This window comes from Ictalurus punctatus, chromosome 10, assembly GCF_001660625.3.
Source record: "Ictalurus punctatus breed USDA103 chromosome 10, Coco_2.0, whole genome shotgun sequence".
NCBI classification, from domain to species: Eukaryota; Metazoa; Chordata; class Actinopteri; order Siluriformes; family Ictaluridae; genus Ictalurus; species Ictalurus punctatus.
In genome coordinates this window covers 17,536,215-17,558,592 of record NC_030425.2, presented here as the reverse complement: position 1 = coordinate 17,558,592, position 22,378 = coordinate 17,536,215, and the positions used below count along the sequence as shown (strand labels likewise).

General features: G+C 37.3%; 1 protein-coding gene across 3 annotated transcripts; it reads right to left on the bottom strand.

Moving 5' to 3' along the window:
• Positions 1-1,462: 1,462 nt before the first annotated feature.
• ncln (nicalin) lies at positions 1,463-13,138 on the bottom strand. Of its 3 annotated transcripts, none has more exons than XM_017478240.3 (15): positions 12,821-13,138; positions 11,575-11,765; positions 11,325-11,466; positions 10,580-10,674; positions 10,279-10,359; positions 9,505-9,608; positions 9,312-9,400; positions 8,913-9,052; positions 7,975-8,153; positions 7,803-7,890; positions 7,010-7,048; positions 5,820-5,983; positions 5,444-5,497; positions 4,567-4,645; positions 1,463-3,634 (listed from the first exon to the last, which is right to left on the bottom strand). In XM_017478240.3, exons 1-15 carry the CDS (start codon positions 12,993-12,995, stop codon positions 3,572-3,574), a joined length of 1,683 nt encoding a protein of 560 aa, XP_017333729.1. In that variant the 5' UTR covers positions 12,996-13,138; the 3' UTR covers positions 1,463-3,571. The 3 variants fall into 3 exon arrangements, with proteins under 3 accessions (XP_017333729.1, XP_017333728.1, XP_047014294.1); XM_017478239.3 differs by having other exon boundaries at positions 11,325-11,469; positions 12,821-13,135; XM_047158338.2 differs by having other exon boundaries at positions 5,820-5,980; positions 11,325-11,469; positions 12,821-13,135.
• Between the last annotated feature and the right edge of the window lie 9,240 nt (positions 13,139-22,378).

The following is a 22,378-nucleotide window of genomic DNA, read 5'->3' as shown; positions in this document are numbered from 1 at the left end:
GTACTAGCCAGGCTCAACCCTGCTTAGCTTCAGTGGGAAACCAGGCAAGAACTGCAGGGAAATATGTCTCTGGCCTTCCATCCTGTCATCCTGTCATGTTTTACACTGTAATAGAGCTCAACCAGAAAACAGTCTACACAGAACAATGAGTGTTTACTCGATATACCATAAAAGCCTTATGGGATTTTTTCATATTAAGCCTCACTTATAATAAGTAAGTGTTTTAGAATATTAAAATCCAATACAATCTCTGAAGAGCCCAAATCTGTTCACGTTAGAAGTTTGTGTGTAATTCGTTTTTTACTTTCACTCCTCCAGTTCCTGCAGTTATTAGTTTTATTTGCACATCCATATTGAAGAACACAATAAATGCATCATAGAGCGCCATGTGAGCATCCAGTACATCATCATGGGGATTATTGACACAGAGAGAGACCTTGGTACACGCTAATGTTAACAAACATTGCTTGTATTGTCTTTGTTTTGTTCCAACTGTAAACAGGTGCACACTCCATGTGTTGACTGACTGCTTTCCGTAATTCACAGCTGATCTTGACTTTTTTTTTTTTTTTTTTTTAAATTATCACTTTGTGAACGATTAAGAGGAGTTTATTGTGGACATGTTGCCTGAGCGTGTATGTTAAGTGACACTGATTATTATTCGGGCTACATGACAAATAGATTATCATAACAGCAAGCCCAAGACTTCTTAAAACACCACACAGGTTCAAACGTAATGTATTGTTGTGCAGGTTCTCTGTTTTCCAGTGTTTTAAGGTGTTAAATGTGCCAAAGGAGAACCTGATATACACCAAGTTTATCAGATCCCTTTACACCACACACTGTTGAATTCTGGTTTCTCATTGGTCAGATGGTCTTGATTAATTTTCTATAACAGCCACTCTGGCAGTACTGCAGGTTTATATTTATGTGCTCATTCTAATACGTTATCGTTACTACAGTAGCGGCTCATTCATGCTAAGAAGACATTTATTAAACATGTATGGAAGAAGTCTCCAAACTCCTTTATCTCTGCTGTGGTATGAGAGAAATAAAACATTTCAGGATATGATGCTATAGGAAAATAATCAAGAATCACAGGAGTGGGAACAGTATCGATGCTTCATGGAGTATATTAATCAGTTCTATAGCACTGCTGTTAGCTGAGTGGGGATTTTGTTTCTCAGTTCTGTAGTGTGTAAATATAAACCTACAAAAATGTCACACTGATTTATAATACATTGGGCTGTACAAAATAACAGAAAACTGCACCGTTTTTATTGTTGGTTAGTGAAATAAGTGAATGGACAAAAAGGGCTTTGATTAATTTCTTGAACATGTAAAGACATTTCCTTGGACCATATATTTTGGGAAATAAACTTGAAATTTTTCAGTCTAAGAATGAATACAGACTATTTTTTATAACTTAAATGTGTTTCAATGAAAATCAGCATCACAGATGTATTTCAACAAAACACTTTATTCCTCAACCTATCTACTTATTGATTTAAAGTTTGCTGCAAGAGTCAAAGTTTTCTTACACAGGCTCACGCACAGCTGACAAAACCTTAGATCTCAGCGAAACAAAGGAAACTGTGTAAAATCAGTGCAAGGTGAAGCTTCATCCGCTTCCATAAATAACAGCAGAAAGACCTGAAGCAGGGGAAAAAATAAGTTTCTCGCTCTTGCTGAAGGATGTGAACGAGTGACTCCGGCTCTGGTGCGGTGTAGAACAAAGGAAAGGATGGACGAGGTATATTGTGTTTGTTTAATTCAGCGGACTGTTATGGCTATCCAAAGTGGTAGATGTATGAAATTTGATGGAAAGCTAAAGATGAAGTTGTTAACATTACTGAGGAAATTAATACTCGGGTTCTTTAATATCAAATAAATTAACATTATATTTGTACTCTAGAGGATGGATGGATGATTTTGCTGAGTGACAGGTTTCCCTGAGTTAACAAGGGCAGAGCCTAGGTTAAATCCAACCAGCCATTAGCAAAAGTTTAATCTCATGACATGTTTACTGAATGTTACCTTCGATAGCTTACTAGCTTAACTGAGGTCGTTAAGCTATTTATATTGTGTACTTTAAGCCGTCATTTTTTGCACTACACCGCTCTCTAGAGGGGACGTCTCATTTCATCTTTAAAAATAAAATGTATCAAACCACTCCTTTGACCACAAATCAGTTGTTTTTCCGAATAAAAAAAGGGGGGTAAAATGCTTAAATGTATTAGTGTTGTATGAACTAATCTACTAGTGAAAGAAAAAAAACCCAAGACATTTTACTTTTTACGATTGAAAACAGAGTCATTTTACAATTTTGTAAAATATGTAAAAGTTTGATGTACCGAAAACTTTAAACATGTAGTAGCAGACCAACCCTGCTGAGAAAAAGTCAACAGAAACCCTCATAGAATTTGCAATGGTTCTAATGGGAATTGTATATTTATATTTAATGGAAACTGTAATGGTCCCTGTGGGTCTCTACTTGTAATGTGTTGGCTTCTATTGGTGGCATTTTTTGTCTAGTGGATACCATTACAGACCAGCAATAACAATGGTTTTAATGGTAAGCTGATGGTTTGTAATGATATTTGCAGTGGAAACCATTAGAATTTCGGTGATTATTTCTATTGGGTTTTTTTTTTCAGCAGGGAAGTCTCAGGAGCTGCGAGTCAGAAAATAAATGTAGAAACAAAAACATGGAAAATGTTTCACAGTTGTGGCGGAAAAAGAAACAGAACCCCTCCCCTACTCCTATTGGTAGTCGCTTCTCATTTGCATAAAATTAAACCTTGCTCAGCTTTGCCATGTCGCCTGTCCCTTCCCATTTCTCACCCTTATCAGTTACTTTGATTTTAAATGGAAATCAGCATTGAAAATTAAATGACTTCTGTTCACTTAGGTGTGTCAGGTTGCTGTCAGTATGAGTTCAGGATTAGCACCAATTTGTGGCAAAGTAGTAAAATGAAAACTAAGGAGGTCCTCACATGATCAAGTTTGCTTTTTCCCCCCTGATCAAATATTAACCTATGTGTCCCTTGGTCAATAAGGGCGGAGCTGGTCACTCTGCAAAATCAGGACGTGTGAGAATGAACACGTCTATCGAGCTGTACTAATGTTAAAGAAATTCTTGACTAAAATAAGGCGTCACATATGAACAGTTTCCAAACTGACCAGCTTTCTCTATCTAGCTAACACTAAGCTGCGATTTGGCCCTTTTTGACTTTAGCTGCCTGAGAAGACGACTTACTGTTGCTTGGCAGAGATCTCACTAGCTTCATACTGAGGCAGAGGGGAATGAGGCAGTGTTGGACAGAAAGGAAGACCATAAAAATGCTGTCCCTGGACAAAGGAGGGCAAGCAGGCAAACGCACACACAGCAAACATGACAACTAAATGATATTCCATTTCCCAAAAAAAAAAATGAAGAAAGGGGGGAAAAAAAAAAAAGAAAAGAAAGAAGAAACATGTCAGAGAGGGAAAAAAACGAGCACACTCTTGGCTCCATGGTGGGACTACAGGAGTCCCTCATATTGCAGGGATGAAGAGAGCTGGAGTGGTGTTAATGCTGCTTGACTCGTGGTGCCGTGACCCGGCGAAGAACACTGTACAAAACGCCAAAATGCTGCAAGGACAAAGTGCAAGAAGGTTAAATACAGCACTTTAGGTGTCCCAAACTACACAATCTCTCATCAACAACCATTTTCCTTTTTCGCACAGACAGTGCATTACCCATAATGCACTGCAAGAGAAATGCAGTTCATAATTGTACCATAAATCAAAGTAAAGCATTTTATTTTTATCAATAGTCTTATTCTCTGAAATACTGCTCAGACCCTTATTGTACATATTGATACTTATTGTACAGTTCACTAGACGAAAGCTTCAGAATCTTTAAGTTGCAATCTGATTGGCTCTCAATATTTCGCACATACATGCACTGGCTCACAAAAGGAAAAACTTAAAAAAGCTTTGAGAAAAGTCCATCAGTCAAGCAGCCTCTTCCTACGGAAAAACAGCTCAAACCTCTACTGTGAAATTACTGTAAATCTCAAGTCTGATTGAGATATATATATATATATACATACATACACACACACACACACATATATATATAAATAATTAATGAGCTCATTCCAACACATTGCCATTGCTATAGTAACAGCTCATTTACAGGGATTTGTATGGTGGATGCTAAAAAGACCTTTATTAAATATTTATGGAAGGAGTTTCCAGTATCAGTGTAGCAGTCAGAGGTAAAGCTGTAACTTTATGTTGTCTGACACTTTCGATCAGAGGAGTTTAGGCGTTGCCATTTCTCGGTAACATGACAAGCTGCATTTTTGTCTTAGTAACTTCAAGAGAACAGGAAACAGCTTATTTTACGGACATTTCACAACCTTAAATGTAACTATAAAGAGACAAAAAGTATGATGTTCTTTTATAAATTTAAAACTGTAACTGTTGGTAAAGTTAGGTACTGTGGTGTAAGAGAACTAAAACACTTAAGAACATGACCTTATAGGAAAATAATCAACTTTTATTTTTTCCCCTCACCTGGACAGCCAAGTACACGATGCCGAGATATGCAGCAATGCACAGCGCCAGCAGCAGGTCAAAGATGGCTGGTTTTACTCTGAAAGAATTTTGGAAAGAAGAAAGTGTTCTGTTAATTACAACCATGCATACACTTCAGTCTGAAAGCAGCCGTCAAAGTAGACAATGTTTATTACAACAACGTATGTATCGTTGGTGTCAGCAAATTTCTGACTAAAATGTCACTTTGAGGAATACATTTACAATTTTAAGTCAATTGTCTGTCGTGTAACTAACACATATCTGTATATGTGGATAGTATTAACTAAAGAAGTACGGTATGGCAAGTAATAAGCTAGCATAACCCTACATTATATTAAAACATAACTTATCCTTTAACACTCATTAAATGTGTGGTAAAGACAATATGAAGAAAACAGAGCTTGGAAAGAAGTAGGAGAAATCTTTGGAGTGCCTGATGGGTGTATGTAGCTAGTACAGTGAGCTTGCTTTGCTAATCTAATCTGAGAGTGCAGCTTGTATGAAGCAGAGCCCATAACACATAGATCAAACAACCAATAGAAGAACATATGTATAATTTTGTTATTTAATTAACATATTAACCATATTAAATAATATATTTATAATAATACATTTCACAACAGAACTTAAGAGTACCACAGCATACCATGCTAGTTAGCTACCTGGCTATGTTAATAAACAAAAAGAGTTCTAGTTATGTTTAGCACCAGAGAAAATGGCTACTGCTACATTACATACACAATCAAGTAAAGTAATGAAAAAAACACATTTCACACGTGTAGTGAGAGAACCTTTATAATGTTAGATGACACTGAAAATCTCTAAACATGATGCATCTTCGGTGTTGGATATTCACCTGTATGCATTCATCGTCTGTTTCAGCTGATCATAGAAGACAAACTCAGGATCCCTAGGAGAAAAGGTTTATATATAAAAAATAAGAAGAAGAAAAAAAAATTAAATTAAAAAAATTATAAAAAGGAGAAAGTTGTGCGAGAGTCAATGGGACATTTTATATTTTATATATATATATATATATATATATATATATATATATATATATATATATATATATATATATATATATATATATATATATATATATATATACATACATACATACATATACACACACACACACACACATACATATACACACACACACACACACACACACACACACACACACACGACTGTGTGCCATCCTGTTGAGCCGCTTGTGTTAAACATACCTCTTGTCAGCTTTGACGAAATGCCTCTTGATGTCTTTGAGGTAGCGGCTGAGGTAATACTCCAGGGTGCTGACCACGCTGCTGTCTTTATCCACCAGCTGGGCGGCTCGAGGCTGAGCACTCAACCAGTCGACCAGAGAGAGCAGCTGATCCTCCTGCACCTGCTAATTACAGCATGTATGACGCGATGTGGTGAACCAGAATGCATGTTTTCCAGCTGAGTCACCAGTAAATGAATGTTTGTCTGCCTACTGCATTACCATAAATACATAGTGGCTGCTGGGAAATTAAAACTAGCTCTCTGAAATGAATTACCATCGGCTATCGCTGAACTTTCTTCAGGATAAACAAACCGAGCTACTAAAATTGAATCCACAAGTACAGAGACTTTGGAGAAAACTCATAAGAGCAAGGGCTGATGGAAATGAGCACTTCCAGATGGATGTTTTGTTTCTGTTGGTGCTCAAGATCAGTACTTTGAGGTGGGCGGAGTTAGCAGCACTTGTTCTTGATGATTTAGACCAAGTCAAAAATCTTGGCATTGTTAGAATCAGCTCTTAATGAGTTTAGCTGTTATAAACACACATTACTGGAACAAACACCCTGAAAATATCACATGCTCTATATTGAACTATTTTTAAATCTAGGTTAAAAACTTCTCTTTTCCTTGTGTGTAGCATTGAGCACTTAGGACTTTAAGGCTTTTTTTTCCTGCAAGTTACTTATTTTTAACTAGTGATGGCACCACTACAATACCACCGTTTCTTTTCCGATACTGAAACGTTCGAGCATCAGCCGATATCCATCAGATAATTATTTCTTTAACAAATAAGCTTTAAAATATTTTTTAACTGAAGCAAAAAAAAAAAAAAAAAAAAATTACATAGCCAAAAACACAAATTAATTTGTAGATCAATTTATCTTTCTGCTTATGTAAAACATTTTAATTTCATCACAATAAAGATTATTCATTCTTCTTCTTGTTATTGCCAACTAAATGTAAAACTGCTTCATCAACAAGCCAGTCATCAATATCTTTCATGCTGATGGAAAATAATAAGAGCTAGAACCCAAGTTCTTCTGGAAAGCTCTTGCTTTTAATGCTGTGTGCTGAAACAACTAAATCAAATAGCAAAACAGACTCTCGATGCTAGAGCTGACGAGAGATGAGCCAGGAGTCACGCACTTACCATCTGGTCTGTGAAGATCTCCAGATCTGCATTAGTGCCCTGTGAGATTCACATGATGCTGTTAGTCCAGTGTTCACTTTACTTTACCTTCATCTACACACACACACTGCTATAAATCACTGATAAAAACACTTACATCAATCAACTACATTAATGTGTATTACACGAGAGCTCGAACTCTGAATTCTGATTGGTCAGATGATGTCGATTGATTTTCTATAACAGCAGCTCCGACAGTAGCGCAGCTGAAAATCACCGATTTATATTAATGCGCTCGTTTTAAAATGTTTCCGTTTCTATAGTAACAGCTCGTTTACAGGGATGTGTATGGTAGACATGCTCTATAAACAGATTTTTGAGCAGGTGGTGAAGTTTTCGATAAGGAGACGTTTATTTAATATTTATGGAAGGAGTCTCCAGCGTTTTCGCTTTGTAACAGAGGTAAAGGCTGTAAGGTTTTGTGCATCTTCTGTGTTTTATTCCTGATGTGAAACTAGAGATGCAGGATCTGATCAGTACATGCAGACAATACACAAAACACTCGCATCACCCAGTCGTTGTTTATTTAAAGCAGGAACAAATTACTGAAGTGTGACTTCATAAAGTAGCTTGAACACTTCGATGATATTTGGAATCTGTGTATTCAGTATACTGAATGTCAACTTCTTTAAAGAATATTTTCAGGCATCGAATAACCAGCCTTTAGCATTTCTAATGACAAGTGAATTTCTCAGTGACATAGCTGCTGCAATCTGTGAATTATAGTCAAGAAATCTATAAACAGCTTCCTTACCTTCTCAGTCAGGTTGTAAACAACTCGCGCTAGAGCCTCTGCGATCAGTTTAGTGTTCCTACTGAGCTTTTTCAGATCTACACGAGTCCTAGACACACACAAACATGCTGTGTTAGCTCATTACAAAGGAAAACAAGCAGATCGATGGGATGGCAGAGAGAATGTCACTGACCGCATGTCCATGATGGAGTTGCGCATGGAGCTGCGGTGGCTCTCCAGGTGCGAGAGCGTGAAGGCGGGAAGGCGGCGGATCCCGAAGCGCTCGTGCTCCCACGCCAGGGTGTCATCAGCCAGGTTGATCTTCTTATGCACCATGGAGAACTTCAACTCTGGGTACTGCTGAGATACAACCTGACAGGAGAATAAGGTTTACAATCAAATGTACACAAAGTTCCCCTTGCCCAAAGACTTTTCATAAACAAGACTAATGTAGCTGGACTCTGCATGACACACTTTTATTTGTAAAAATGAAAAGAAAAAAGAAAAAAAAAAAAAAAAAGACAACCACAGAGCTAAAAATAAGTCCCAACACTGCCAACAAGAAATTCCTAGCAGGCAAAGACAACAAACAGAATTTTACCTCAAAAATCCTAGCGCATGTTGGTGAACGACAGCATTTTTTTTTGAAGATGTGCACCATTTTTAATGACCAAAGAGACCACAGTTCTAGTATTATTATTATTATTATTATTATTATTATCTAGTTCTACCATAAAGTGAAGGTAACCACTCTCAGAAACAAAAGCACCTCTTTCGCATCTTGCGACTTTTCCCCCCGACACAATATTTATACTTTTCTGTATTTTAAGTAGGAGCTCCGATTATCACTCAAAAATACGAGCAAAAAATGAGCAGTCTTCTTTTTTGTTTCAGTAAAAAGTTATATGCAGTAAGACTATAGGACATTGTTAAAATATGAACAGAAAAGGACATGGCATGACATTATGCAACAATGCAAATGACAAAAATTTAATTAATGTTGTTTTTTTGGTTGTTTTTTTTTTTGCAATCCACGGCAAGCAGTTAGCGGTGTGTGTGTGTGTGTGTGTGTGTGTGTGTGTGTGTGTGTGTGTGTGTGTGTGTGTGTGTGTGTGTGTGCAGGTGTGTTACCGTTTGTAGCTCTCGGAGCAGAGCATGCTGAGGTGTGCCTTCTTTAGGAGGTTTAGACACATGCAGGTAAAGACTGTCCCCGTTCCCGAGTGTGTCCAAACACAAGACGAATGCCACGTTATCCTGCAGGAGACTGGACTCTAACAGAGATAAAAAAAATAATAAATAATCATTTTAAAAAAACATTCCACAACATTACACATAACTGCAAACATAAGAAGTACTGCGTGTCATTCTTTAATAAATATACACATCAGGAAATCATCCACAGCCACACTGCTGTGGTATAAAAACGATAAAATAATTTGTGACCTGTTGTTACACTCCATCATTGAATATTTTCCTATAAAAAGTATGACACAGTGTTTAATTCCTTAAATATAGTACATGTGTACTCACCTGTGTGGTCCAAATTATCCTCTAGCCACCGTTTAGTGCCCTGATAGTTAAACTTCCCTCCTCCAGACAGGAAAAAAAGCACATTATACCTACAAGAACAAGAAAGCCTGCTCACACCTGGGAATTTGAAAGAACATTTCGGATCGTATTTTATTTCCTAAACATTTGACACTGATTGAGTGGATTTTTCTACCCGGCGTGAGTCCGTTTGTGAGAGTAGAGTTTAGAGAAGAGTCGAGCCAGCTCCAGGAGTACTGCTACACCACTGCCGTTGGAGTCAGCACCGTACGACAACCACTATCACCATACGCACACGCACGCACACACGCACAAATCAGAAAAGTAAGCGTTAAAACTCCATCCAGAAACACACTAAGTATGTTTAGACTGAATTGTTTGAGTACATACAAAGTATTGGAGATAACAAAAACTGGACTTGCAAAAAGCAATGCGGTTATACAACGTAGGTGCTGAGTGTTGAGGGGGCGTGGCCAAAACCACCTCGGTTTGGATAGGCAGTGGTCTACGTTATGACAAGCATGATGATTTTGACTGATGCTTGGACCCCTATCTGCTGCACTGGTCTCTTCGGGGAGACATGAAAAACTTTTTTTATAAAATAAATCCTGGACGCCGCTGGCTGTCATTTATTATAAACACTGATACACAGTTTGCTGATGTCAGAGTGAATTTTGCTCTTTTTTTCTTTTCTTTTTTTCTTAATATATCAAATGTTATGTCTTAATAATATCAACAAAATAAAAGTTTACTGGGCTGCTGACAATAAGCATCTTGTTATTATTCAGTTTTAATTTCACAATTAAACTCCACCTGTTACTGTTTTATTCAGTCTAAATCTGTTTTATGAAACAAGCAACTCTTTAATGTTGCCAAAGTATTTTTTTTTAAAAGTGCAATCTATCACATTACTGAAAACATATCATCATATGATAGCATAACTCCTCACCGGAGCCACTCCAAAAGAGTCGTAGTGAGCCACAAGGACGATGGTGGGCAGATCGTCTCCTCCTGCTCCTGCTAATTTACCCTGAAAAACAAGAACAGCAGCAAGACAAGCATTGTAATGATGGCATAGGATCATCAACTGATTATTGAATATATAAACAAACCAGGCTAACACCATATTAAGTCCCAAAATGATATTAGTGGTCCCAATAAAGGCTCTAGGACTGAGAAAGGCCTGATTTCTTCACCAATATGGAAGATCAACCTTCTAGTCCCATATACAGCTGAAGAAGAAAACTCACCTCCAGGCTGGTGATAGCCCAATCGCTCACAGCTTTACTCTGAGCTCCACTCGTCACCATCTGGAATCCGTTTGCAGTGGCAGAGTGCAGAAGCACTGGAGAAAAGGGGGGGAAAATGATTAAAATTTACACCAGAATCAAAGACCAAACTGTGGAACCTCAAGCTTAGTGTGTGTTTGTGATGAAATCATGAGATTTCAAGGGAACTGTGAAAACGCATGCAGGAGGAGGAGGAAGACGACGAAGAAGATAGACAGAGAAGAAAAAAAAGAAGAGAAAGACTAACAGAAAAAGATGAAGAGGAAGAAAAGGAATGAAAAAATGAGGAAGATGAAGAAAAAGAAGAGGTAGACAAAGATGAAGAAAAAGAAGAAGACAAAAGAGATGAACAGAGACAAAGACAAAAATAAAGAGGACGAGGAAGCAGAGAAATAAGAGGAGGAAGACAAAGAGGAAGAAGAGAAACATGCATATGAAGAAGAGGAGGAGAAAAAAGAACAAGAAGAGAAGGAAGAAATGTAGTGAAAGAGGAACAGAATGATGACAAAAAGAAAGAGAAAGAAGTGGCAAGAAGAAGAAGAGGAAGACAATGAAGAAGAAAGAATTAGAATGAGTGCATTAATATAAACCTGTGATGTGTAACTGAACTTCTCTCAGAGCTGCTGTTACAGAAAATTAAACACCACCATCTGACCAATCAGAATCTAGAATTCAACAGCGCTGTCAGCTAGATGACATGTCGTACCTTCAGCCGCGGAGGAGGAGCCCTGTGAGGCAGAGGAGACCTGTGTCTGGGTGTAAATAGACAGCAGCTCATCATCCTCAACAGCAAAGTACACAGGAACGATGGTCTCTGTGGCCATCAGCTCCGGCTCCAACTCCATGAACTGCTACAGGGAAAGAAAGAGAAGAAAAAAAAAAGAAAAAAAAAAGTTTAAATGTTACGTGTTAAGTCTCTGAACAAAGATGATGAGAAGTCGATTCTGAGCTCTTACTTGCACAATGTCCTGGGGCATTGTGGACATGTTCTTGGGGATGATGATGACGACGGCCCCCGCAGACTGCCGGAGAGCCTTCTGGTATTTCTCGTAGGAGAAATCGGCCAGTCGCATCATCACGCAGCGACGGCTTAGCACCTCCGCCTCCACCGTACGGGCTTCAGTATTCAAAATTGCATTCCTCGATCCTGCACACACAGTGTGGTCAGTGGGAAAATACCAGCTAACATCATCATGATGATTATATACAGTCAACTGCAAAATTATCGGCCCCCTTAATGAACATAAGCAAAAAATTTTAAAAATCCACTGCATCTTAAACCTTCTTCAGAACATTTAAAACTGCTTTCTACTTCAGACCACAGCAATTCAACAGGGTTCAAATCCAGACACGGAGCTGTGCCACAACCATCGCACTGTTTCGGACGCAGGTTTGGAGTCTTTATCTTTTCAATAATCCATTTATGACCAAGCATTAACCTTCTGGCAGAGTTTGGAGTTAAAATATCCTAGGACTTTGCTAAATTCATGATACTATTAATCTTTCCTAAAGCCCAGAGACCACATTTTTTTATCCAATATTTATCATACTGTTAAAAACAGAACTGTTTTTTTTTTGTGTGTGTGTGTTTAGATTTAATATCTAAGAAAATGATTTTTGTTCAACACGAAAGTACAATATATAATACAGCTTTTGTTTTGTAAACTTACATGAAGTTTGTTTTCATGTACTTTAAAATGTTATTTATAGGTGTCAATTAATACTACTCATTAGTTCCTATGAGAATTAAACGAAAAGAAGAAAAGTTATAATAACTAAATACAATAATCTTTGCATTGTCAGTTGAAGGGTGCCAATATTTATGTATGTATCTGACAGTACTGTATCTCTCTATGTCTAGTGTACGTATTTAGCGTTACAAGAACAACATTAGATCAACATCTTTTCCGTTTTTGCGCCAGCTGCGGATTTATTTTTAATGTTTTAATTAAATATTGTCGCAATGCTAGTCAGCTACCAGCAGCTAACAGCTACTAGCTAGCATAACTAGCATTTAAATAACAAGCAGGCGGACTTTTATGTAGTGTATATGCAAGTGGTCGACCCCACACACACACACACACACACACACACACACACACACAGTGTTCAAACCCATCACTCCCGCGTTCCTTATAATATTTAAACAAAGCCAAATGAGATGAAAGTGTTCTACAGTGCTGAGAGGAGGGAGGTGTGTACCGTAGTTCTGTCCCTGTAGGTCATATTGCTGCATGCGGTACACCGTGAATTCATGCGCCGCTTCAGCTGGGAGCGGTGACACCAGGATCAACACTGCAGGCAAAAACACGATAATCGTCAACGGAAAGGACGATTTCAGCATGTTATCAAACACCTCGCTCGCCTCCTCGAACATGATGGGAAAAGATAACGAAATCCGCTTCAGGAGAAACCAGGAACAATGAATGAAGTCCGTAACAAAGTGACAGCTCTCGGCTCCGGCGCTAAACGGTCTGCCTGAAGGACCCGGGATTTTTATTCCGGCAATTTCTCCGAACACCTAAACTGCACTCCAGTACTGTTTCCAAAGGTTTTACAGAATTTCCTGCTGTTCTACTAAAACAATCACACAGTGGCGTGGCACGATAGAGCCGAGTTGACACGAACACCACAACCCAAATTTTTTCTTCTTCTTATAATCAGAACAATTTGCCAGAGATTTGTAGGCTATTTTTAACCGTTTGTAGTTACACTTAATATTGTGGAACGTGATGTCCAAACAAGTTACTTCCTGTTCCGTTATAGGAGCTATAAACAGTCGTTCTCTCACCAGACTCTCATTTTGTCAGTCTAAAACACACAAAAACACACACGCAGCCTGTCATCTTACAGAGAAACCACAAAGCTTAAACCTCTCTGTTCTGAAGATGTCGGAAACGTAAAGTTACAACTTCAGATTGTTAGAAAATGCTGACACTGGAGACTCTTTACACAAATGTTAAATAAACATCTCCTTACAGAAAATGTCATCATATCAACACTTTTACACATTTTAAAATCTGTTTATGTGAAGCATCTGCCATGCATTGAGCTGATACTGTAGAAACGACAACATATTACAATGAGAGCATTAATATACACCTGTCATTTAGTGGTGTTGTTCATTTTTAAAGAATCTTTAAAGCGCACCTATTACAGTTTTGAAACGTGTTTAATTTTGTTTTAAAGGTCTCGTACAATAGATTTACATGCATCCAATGTAAAAAAATAAATAAATTAATTAAAAAAATAAAAAAAAACACTTTAATGTGCTCATAATTTAAATTGCAGCATTACCTCCCCCGCCCCCGTGTCAAAAACGACTTGTTCAATGATCCGTTCTAAAGGATTTATTCTAAACTCCTCCTTTCAGAGATCATACCCTGCTCTGATTGGTCAGATGTCCCAGTCTGTTGTAATTGGTCTACAGCTGTCAGAAAGCAGCCAATGACGACCAGAGGCGGGACTTTTGTTACCAAAAGAAGTGGGCCTACAGGAAGTAAATCTGGAATTACTGCCGACTCGTTTCAGCTGATCAGAATCGGTTCCTTCTTTTGGGAGTCAACAAGTCCTGTTTGTCGTGCGCTTTGATTTTTAAAACTTTGCAGATGTTTTTACAGTCACAAACAGCTATACAACACACTACATGAAAGGTACAGTAATACCTGAAAAAGCATAATAGGTGCACTTTAATATGACTCAGGAACAACGAGTTGTCTCAGAGAGTGATGCGTTCATTTTGTGTTGATCGAGTATGCGCTGCAATACCCCTACAGGTTCTGTACAGGAAACAGAAATTATTAGTTCACCTCTCGAGTCTTCGGGCTCGATTCGGATCAGGAGGTGAGGTGAACTAACAGTCTGCATCGCCTGAAGGCCTAATGCTAAGCTATTAATGAATCATTTCTGTTTCTCATAATTCGGCCTTGGTGGCATTAACCTATAGTTTTTTTGTTTGTTTTTTTATTCCAAATGTGATCAACGTTTGCGTAAGTACTAGATGTGTTGGGGAATTTAACATGTACCATTTTAACTATATTCTACTGAAATGAATGAAATGGCTCGAAAAAAAGATTCGTACATTTTGCTGAACAAGATTCAAAGATACGAGTCAGTAAAATGATCTGGACTTTCCATCACTACTGTGAATTGCCTTTCAGCAGGAACTACTGTATAACTGCTGTTACAGATATTTAATCAATGCCCATGACATTGCACTACTTACTGATAAGGGTGCAGTGGGATTTATCCATCACTTCTTCTTTACTCCGTCACTTAAATCACTTACCTGGCTACATGTTTCTCATAGAATTGATTTTAAAATCCTATTATTCATTTTCAAATGTCTTCATGGTGGTGCTCCTACATACCTTCGTAATATGATCACTAAATATACTCCTGCTCGATCATTTAGTTCATCCTACTGCAACCTGCTGGTTGTACAAAGTGGGGAGTCAGCCTTTAGTCAGTATGGGCCTAAACTGTGGAAGTCTCTCCCTGACAACCTGCATGAACCAGTTCATTTTCCATAAATTTATAAATTTGATATGTATTCTTTTATTTATTGAATTTTATTTTTTGCTACTGTTTTTATTTTCCTTTAATTACTGTATGTTTTCCATAAAGCACTTTGTAAACATTGTTTTAAAAAGTGCTGTACAAATAAAGCTTTACTTACTTACTTACTTAATTACTTTACCTAAATAGAGCAATCCAGTGACTATTTACTCCTTCAATTTGTCCAGCTCTCTCACTTCCTCATCTGTACAAATCAGTGTTCATTTTAACAATCAACCCCATTGCAATCATCATCTCATAAATTCCTAAATAGCCAAGTTAAGTCTTTACTGTAAATCAGTGTAATCACTGTCAAACTGTGTTGTATTGCTGCACTGTATTCTGGGGTTTTGAGTCCAGTGTTTGCACCAACATCTCTACTGCTTCTATTTTGACATGTCTTATTAATATGTCATTGAATGTCACTGGAAAATGGTGAAGCTCTTTTGTTTTTAGGAGCTCACAGTAAAAATCAAGATGTTATCTGCTGTTTTAGAGTTCATTGCATTTTTATTTTTTGTCCTATCAAATGCCACTGTGACTCTGCTAACACTAACAAGAACTTTCAACTTTTAGCTTAAACTTTTAGTTATTTATCTAGCACATTTAAAAACAACTTTGTTGCCCAAATAACAATTAACATGCCTAAACACAAATAGCCAATAACATTATCGTGCTTACACACAGAGACAAGCACTCAAGATTCCCTTAAACACTGCTGGAACACCAGTTTGGGCATAAAATGAGCTTTTCTTTTTATTCTACCAGCTTTCACCACCAGAGGGAAATAAATGATTATAAATAGCTCACTGTACGGTTTATTCTTCACTACTGAGACATCAGTGAGACGAGAAATACTCATAAACATAGTCATTTGTTTATGTGTACTACGAATATGGTGTAACAGATCCCCACTAGCTTTAATATAACTCCCACACTGTGAGATAAATAGTCGCATTAGTGAATAAATGCTATTAGATGCGTGTTCTTTAAATGGCTTTTAAAGAACAGGAAATGGACAGATAAATGGATGAATATATCTATAAATATATTGATGAGAAAGAACAAAGTCAATCAAGGGTATACATTAATCAAGCAAAAAGCATTTAGCAAAATATATCATTGTGTATGCAGTGGGTGTGGTCATGTGTACTGCTACTGGACTAAAGGTCCATCAGGTATTTTCTGAAATTAATGTAACAGCAAAGTCTGTGTCAGGAGTTTGAAAGTTATTACAATGAGCTTAATGTGTAAGATTTTAAAGATGTAGTTTGTCAAAACATTACACAGTTTAGTCAGTCAAAAATGACATTTTCTTCTAAATTTTGTATTGAAGCTACAAAGAAAATGTGTTTTACAAGTAATCACACACTCACCTTATACAATATTTGGGTTTTTTAGCATTCTATAAATAAAATGAAATAGCATAAATAAACAGTCATGTGAAAAGATACGTACACCCTATGGAAATTGTTTGCATTTTTTACATATTTGGACAAGCAAACATTTGATCCTCTTTGAAACAGTGCCTATCAATGAAGTTGATATACTTGAACAAAACCACAAGGAAAATGAGCTTTTTCAATCATTTATTCAACAGAAATATCAATAGCTGTGACATTCTTCCGTGGAAAAATTAAGTACACCCTTGGCCTCAGAAGCTAGTATTGCCCCCTTTAGCAGAAATAACTTCTTGTAGGCGTTTTGCGTAATTGTCCACCAGGCTTGCTGGAATTTTTGACCACCCTTCCATGCAATATTCTTTCAGTTGTTTGATGGTTTTCTTGCATGTACTGCTGTCCAGTCACTGAGGCAGTGAAGCAACCCCAATCCATATCATTCCCACCACTGTGCTTCACAGTGGGCATGAGGTGCTTCTCCTGAAAAGCTGTCTTTGGTCTGAGTCAAACATGTCTACTGTTACTGTGACCAAACAACTCTATCTTTGATTTTTTTTTTCCTGACACGCCGCCCATGCAGGTCAAATTTGTGCAATCTCTTTCTGAATGTAGAAGCATGCACTTTGACACCAACAGTTGCAAGACTTACTGGCAGATCCTGTGATGAAATTTTGGGGTTCTTGGAGACTTCTTTTTACATCAGACAGTCTGCTTTTGGGCTGAATTTGCTGGGACGCCCAGTCCTGGACAAATTGGCAGTTGTTTGAAATCTGCGGCATTTGCAGATGATTTTCCTTACAGTGGAATGATGTATTTCAAATAATTTGGAGATCTTTTTAAATCCCTTGCCAGACTCATAGGCATCCACAACCTTTTTCTGAAGGCCTTACAGAACTCTTTAGATATTGGCATGATGACACCACATACCTCAATAACAAAGGGAAAGATAGGACACTAGATAGGAGAGGGGTTTAAATAAGACCGGTTCCACCTGCACTCCCTAAGCAGGTTCTAATCACTGGCACCCAATCTTTAACACCTGATTCTGTTTTTTTGTTAATTTAAATTGTGAAAATGACTACAAAATGTCAATTTTGTCATTTGATAGTGTATCAGCTTTATTAACAGGCATTGTTTCAAAGAGGATCAAATGTTTGCTTGTCCAAATATAACAATTTCCATGGTATGTACTTATTTTTTCACATAACTGTGTATATAAAGGTGGTGTGATGAAGCAGAGTTACTTTTACCACCCTGAAGTGCTTTGTTCTTCTTATACCGCAGCAATTTGCCTATGATTTAAGTGAGTTTTTATCCACTTATACTTGCGTTTAATGTTGTGGAAGGTCCGTGAAACAAGTTAGTTCTTGTTCTCATGTACATTAAAGCAGCTATAAACAGTCCTTCCCTCATTTTCTCTTGAAGTTAACACGGCAAAAAACACAGCTTTTTTCAACTTCACCAAATCAACAATTACACCCATTTCTAAAATCCGTTTAAGTGGGGCGTCTTCCCTACAATCCCTGTGAATGAGCTGTTACTATAGAAACAGTAACATATTATTTCTGTCAGAGATGCTGTAAAAGAAAATTAATACACATACTGACCAGTCAGATTTGAGAATTCACAGCCCTGTGGTATAAAGAGCTTGTACAATATATGGTCTATGGATGATTTGATATAGCTAAGTTATTAGCTATAAGTTTCCTAATGCACAGTAAAAAATTGAAACAGAAAATTGAGTAAAGTGTCTTTATGACCAAGTATTCCTTTAAAATTTTAGTTATGAATCTTTTAAAAACACTTTATAAGAAAGTTTATTTAATAAAAAGTTTTGTATGCTTCCTGTTTTACTTCCTGGTTGTCTCCAGCCACGTGTTGTTTGTTGCTAGCTCCTGTTTCCTAAATCTCAATACTGTCACATTAATGTGTGTATACAGACACTTCAGTTGGTAGGCATTCTTTGGGAAGTCTCATGTGTTTCATGGCTCAGAGTTGTTCTAATTTCTTGGATTTTTTTAGGTTGTTTTGCCGTCTGGTTTTAGCTAAGTTGATCATGCTTACATATAACATGACCTTTATTGTGGATTATGACCACTGCAGTGGTTTAACTGTCTTCTCCAACATTCGTCGATTCATAAAGCATTTTACACACTGTACTATCATGCAATCACTAACAGGATATCCAAGTGTGTTTTAAAGCTAGACACTCCTCTATATACTCACTAAGTTCATCCTTCACTTCTGATCTCAATTGTTGTTTCAGATGACATCAAGCCTCGGCCGGTTGACGGGGGCATGTTCACAGAGTGTGTCCTGCTTCCTGACTACTCTTTCACATCTATTTCCTCTTTGCACAGAACACCATGTTGTCCATTAGCACAGGAGATCAATTTCATCACATCAGGTTTAGAAATCTCCAGAATGTCAGCATAAGAGAGCTTATTGATGGCCTCTTGACTTCCCAGTCTTACAGAGATGAATAGGAGTGAAGGAACATTGCCTAAGCAATGTTTTTTTCATTGCCTAAGCAATTTTTCTTAGCCACTACTATAGAGAAAGTGTTTCAAAATTGAAAATAGAATGAGGAAAAAATGCTTTAAGTACAAATTAAGAAAAAACGTTTAAACAGCAGGATTGCATTATTTAAAACTGCTCATCATACTTAGTGATATAGTAAGTGTACAGGTCATCAATATTAGGAAAATAATCAATGAGTTACTTTTAGCACCTCAAAGCTGATTATTTTCCAATAACAGCACTTCCAAAACTGTTTTATTCCTCTTATACAACAGCAATTTGCAAGTGAAATTTTTTATTAATTGACGAATGACGTCTTTTTTTTTTAAATCCATTTTTACTTACATTTAATGTTGTGGAACATCCCTGAAACAAATTAGTCCCTGTTCTCACTTACATTATAGCAGCTATAAACGGTCATTCCCTCACCAGCCTCTCTGTTTTTCTCTCTCTTGAAGTTAATAAAATGTAGCTTGTCATGTTACCGAGTAACCACAAAGCGTAAACTCCTCTGTCCTGAAGATGTTGGAAAACTTATCATTACAGCTTTAGCTCTGACTGTTACACTGGCAACTCCTTCCATAGACGTTAAAGAAATGTCTCCTTACAGACAATTTTGCCTCATCAAAGACTTTTTTCTACTGTCAGAGCTGCTGTTATAGAAAACACCTTCTGACCAGTCGAGAATTCAACTGCGCTGGTAAAATACAAAAACTTTATCTATTTTTTTTTCTTATTTCTTTGTTGTCATAAAGTTGTTCATAGGAATTCTTTCAAAAATATCGTTCAGAAATTAATTTTTAAAACGTCAGATCAATAACTATTACTATAAAATGTTATTGAAAAAGGTTTATTGTCAAAATGAACAGACTTTCAGCTGTTTGCAATGAACAAATCATCAAAAGCAATTGAAATAGTGTGTGTGTGATGCATGTGCATGGATTGGCTGCCTGCCAAAGATGTTCTTCAGCAGTAGCCCTGTGTTTCCTGGATAGGTTCTGGATTTATCACGGCAATGGACCGGAAAAGGGTTTGCGGAAAGTGAATGAATGATTCATCTGCTTCTGGGTAAACACATGCAGTTTCTATATCACATGTTAAGACACAAAGCTTGTCTTTTATCCATAAACATCCTCCTTAGAGGGGGGCACCATGGCTTAGTGGTTAGAATGTTTACCTAGCACCTTCACGGTTGGGAGTTCAATGGTTGGGGGTTGCATGTTCTTCCCGTGCTTCAGGGGTTTCCTCCAGGTACTCCAGTTTCCTCTCCCAGACTAAAAACATGTGTTGTAGGCTGGTAGGCATTTCCAGATTATCCGTAGTGTGTGAATGGGTGTATGATTGTGCCCTGCGATGGATTGGCACCCCAACCAAGGTGTCCCCTGCTTTGTGCCCCAAGTTCCCTGGGATAGGCTCCAGGCTCCCAGAAACAATGTCTAGGATAAGCAGTACAGAAAATTAATGAATAGATCATCCTTGGAGTTAATTTGATATTATTATTGGATTTGTTTTCAATTTTTATCTACAACCCCAATTTCAAAAAAGTTGGGATGCTCTGTAAATAAATGTAAATAAAAACAGAACGCAATGATTTGCAAATCTTACAAACCCATGTTATTCACAACGGAACATAGCAAACATATCAAATATTTAAACTGAGTAAATGTTTCATATTAAGAAAAAAATAAGGTAGTTTTGAGTTTGATGGCTGCAACACGTCTCAGAAAAGTTGGGACAGGGGCAGCAAAAGGCTGGAAAAGTAAGTGTTACTAAAAAGACTAACTTCAACCTGTACAAATAAACATACACCACTGTTTAAATCAAATACATCAACATTTAAATTTTTGTGTTTGCTTCCAGGATAATTTGTGTACTTCCAAGCTTTGTGCGTCAAAGGACTGACAGAACATCATGCCATAAAAACCCAAACTTGTTCGCACGCACAGAGAGCACAGGGCAAGAGACTCAGATGACGATAAACACAAACAAATTGCAGCAGGTCTGAAATATGCAGCGTAGGCTTGGCAGACAGTGAGCTCGGTGAAAAGGCAAAGGATTGAAAGTAATTAAACTCCCACAGCGAAGTGTGTGACTGACTGGCGAAAAGAAAGAGCTCATTCACATCAGCAGGAGTAGGAAGTATGCTCTGGGTGACTGACTCGTTAAAGTGAATCTCCCTCGAGGGCCGCTTAAGGTCAGCATTAGGCTCCTGCTCATTACACTCATTATCCACAGCCAAGACCTGTTGTTTCGAAATCAGTACAATTTTTTTCAAATTAGTGTTCTCAAATAATATGAGGGTGGTTCATTACACAAAGCACACTTTTGTATTCTTGTTGGAATTTGCATTGGTGGTTGATGCTAAGTGTAATTACAATTTAATTTTAGCCATACAAAGTCTTTTCGTAGAAATTTTTGAGGTATATGTTGACATTCCTGACTGTTTTGTCATGTTTTGACCATAATCATGCCTTTTTGACTTAACAGCAACATGCTAAGCAGCTAACTCAGACAGTCTTTAGTTATCATACAGTATGCAACCGTCTTCTCACAGTCACTTGAATGGTGAGTGTATCATGTGTTGTTGAAGAACTTAAAGTCTGTTTTTATTATCAAAAACATTAGAGATGATTAGAGCGAGGCATTAGTCATTAGGAGACAGCTATTAAAACTGCTTATACCATAGAGTGTATGAAGTCTGGATTCTGATTGCTTTGAAAGTGTCGATTAATTTTCTATAACAGTGCACGTTCTACTATGTTATCGTTTCTATAGTAACAGTTCATTCACAGGAACTTGTACGGCGGATGCACCTCATAAATAGATTTTTTAGAATGTGTGTAATCACTGATATAAGTTTTCTGTAAGGCGACATTTATTTTTATACATTTATTTTAGAGCGGGAGAAAGATGCTGGTGAGGGAATAACACAACATTAAATGTGTATTTTTATACTTAGCCTATAGTATAAACTTAGTTTATACTTATTAGCTAGTATAGACTTATAGTAATACTTAGTATAAAAATACTTATAGTACATATAATGTACTATAAAAAGATCAAACGTATGACGTGTCGTTCTTTAATAAATAAAAAATTGTAAGTCTGTGGAATTTTATGTCATTTTCACTAACTTTTTCATCAAGCTTTGGTAAGTGATGGTAGTGCAATAGAAGTGTGATTGAATGAGAGCATTGTGATTCTCAAAGAAACGTGCAGTGCGAGTCTGTGAATGCTCCTTAATGAAAAACAACTCTCTAATTTCCGCCATTGTCTGGTTTTG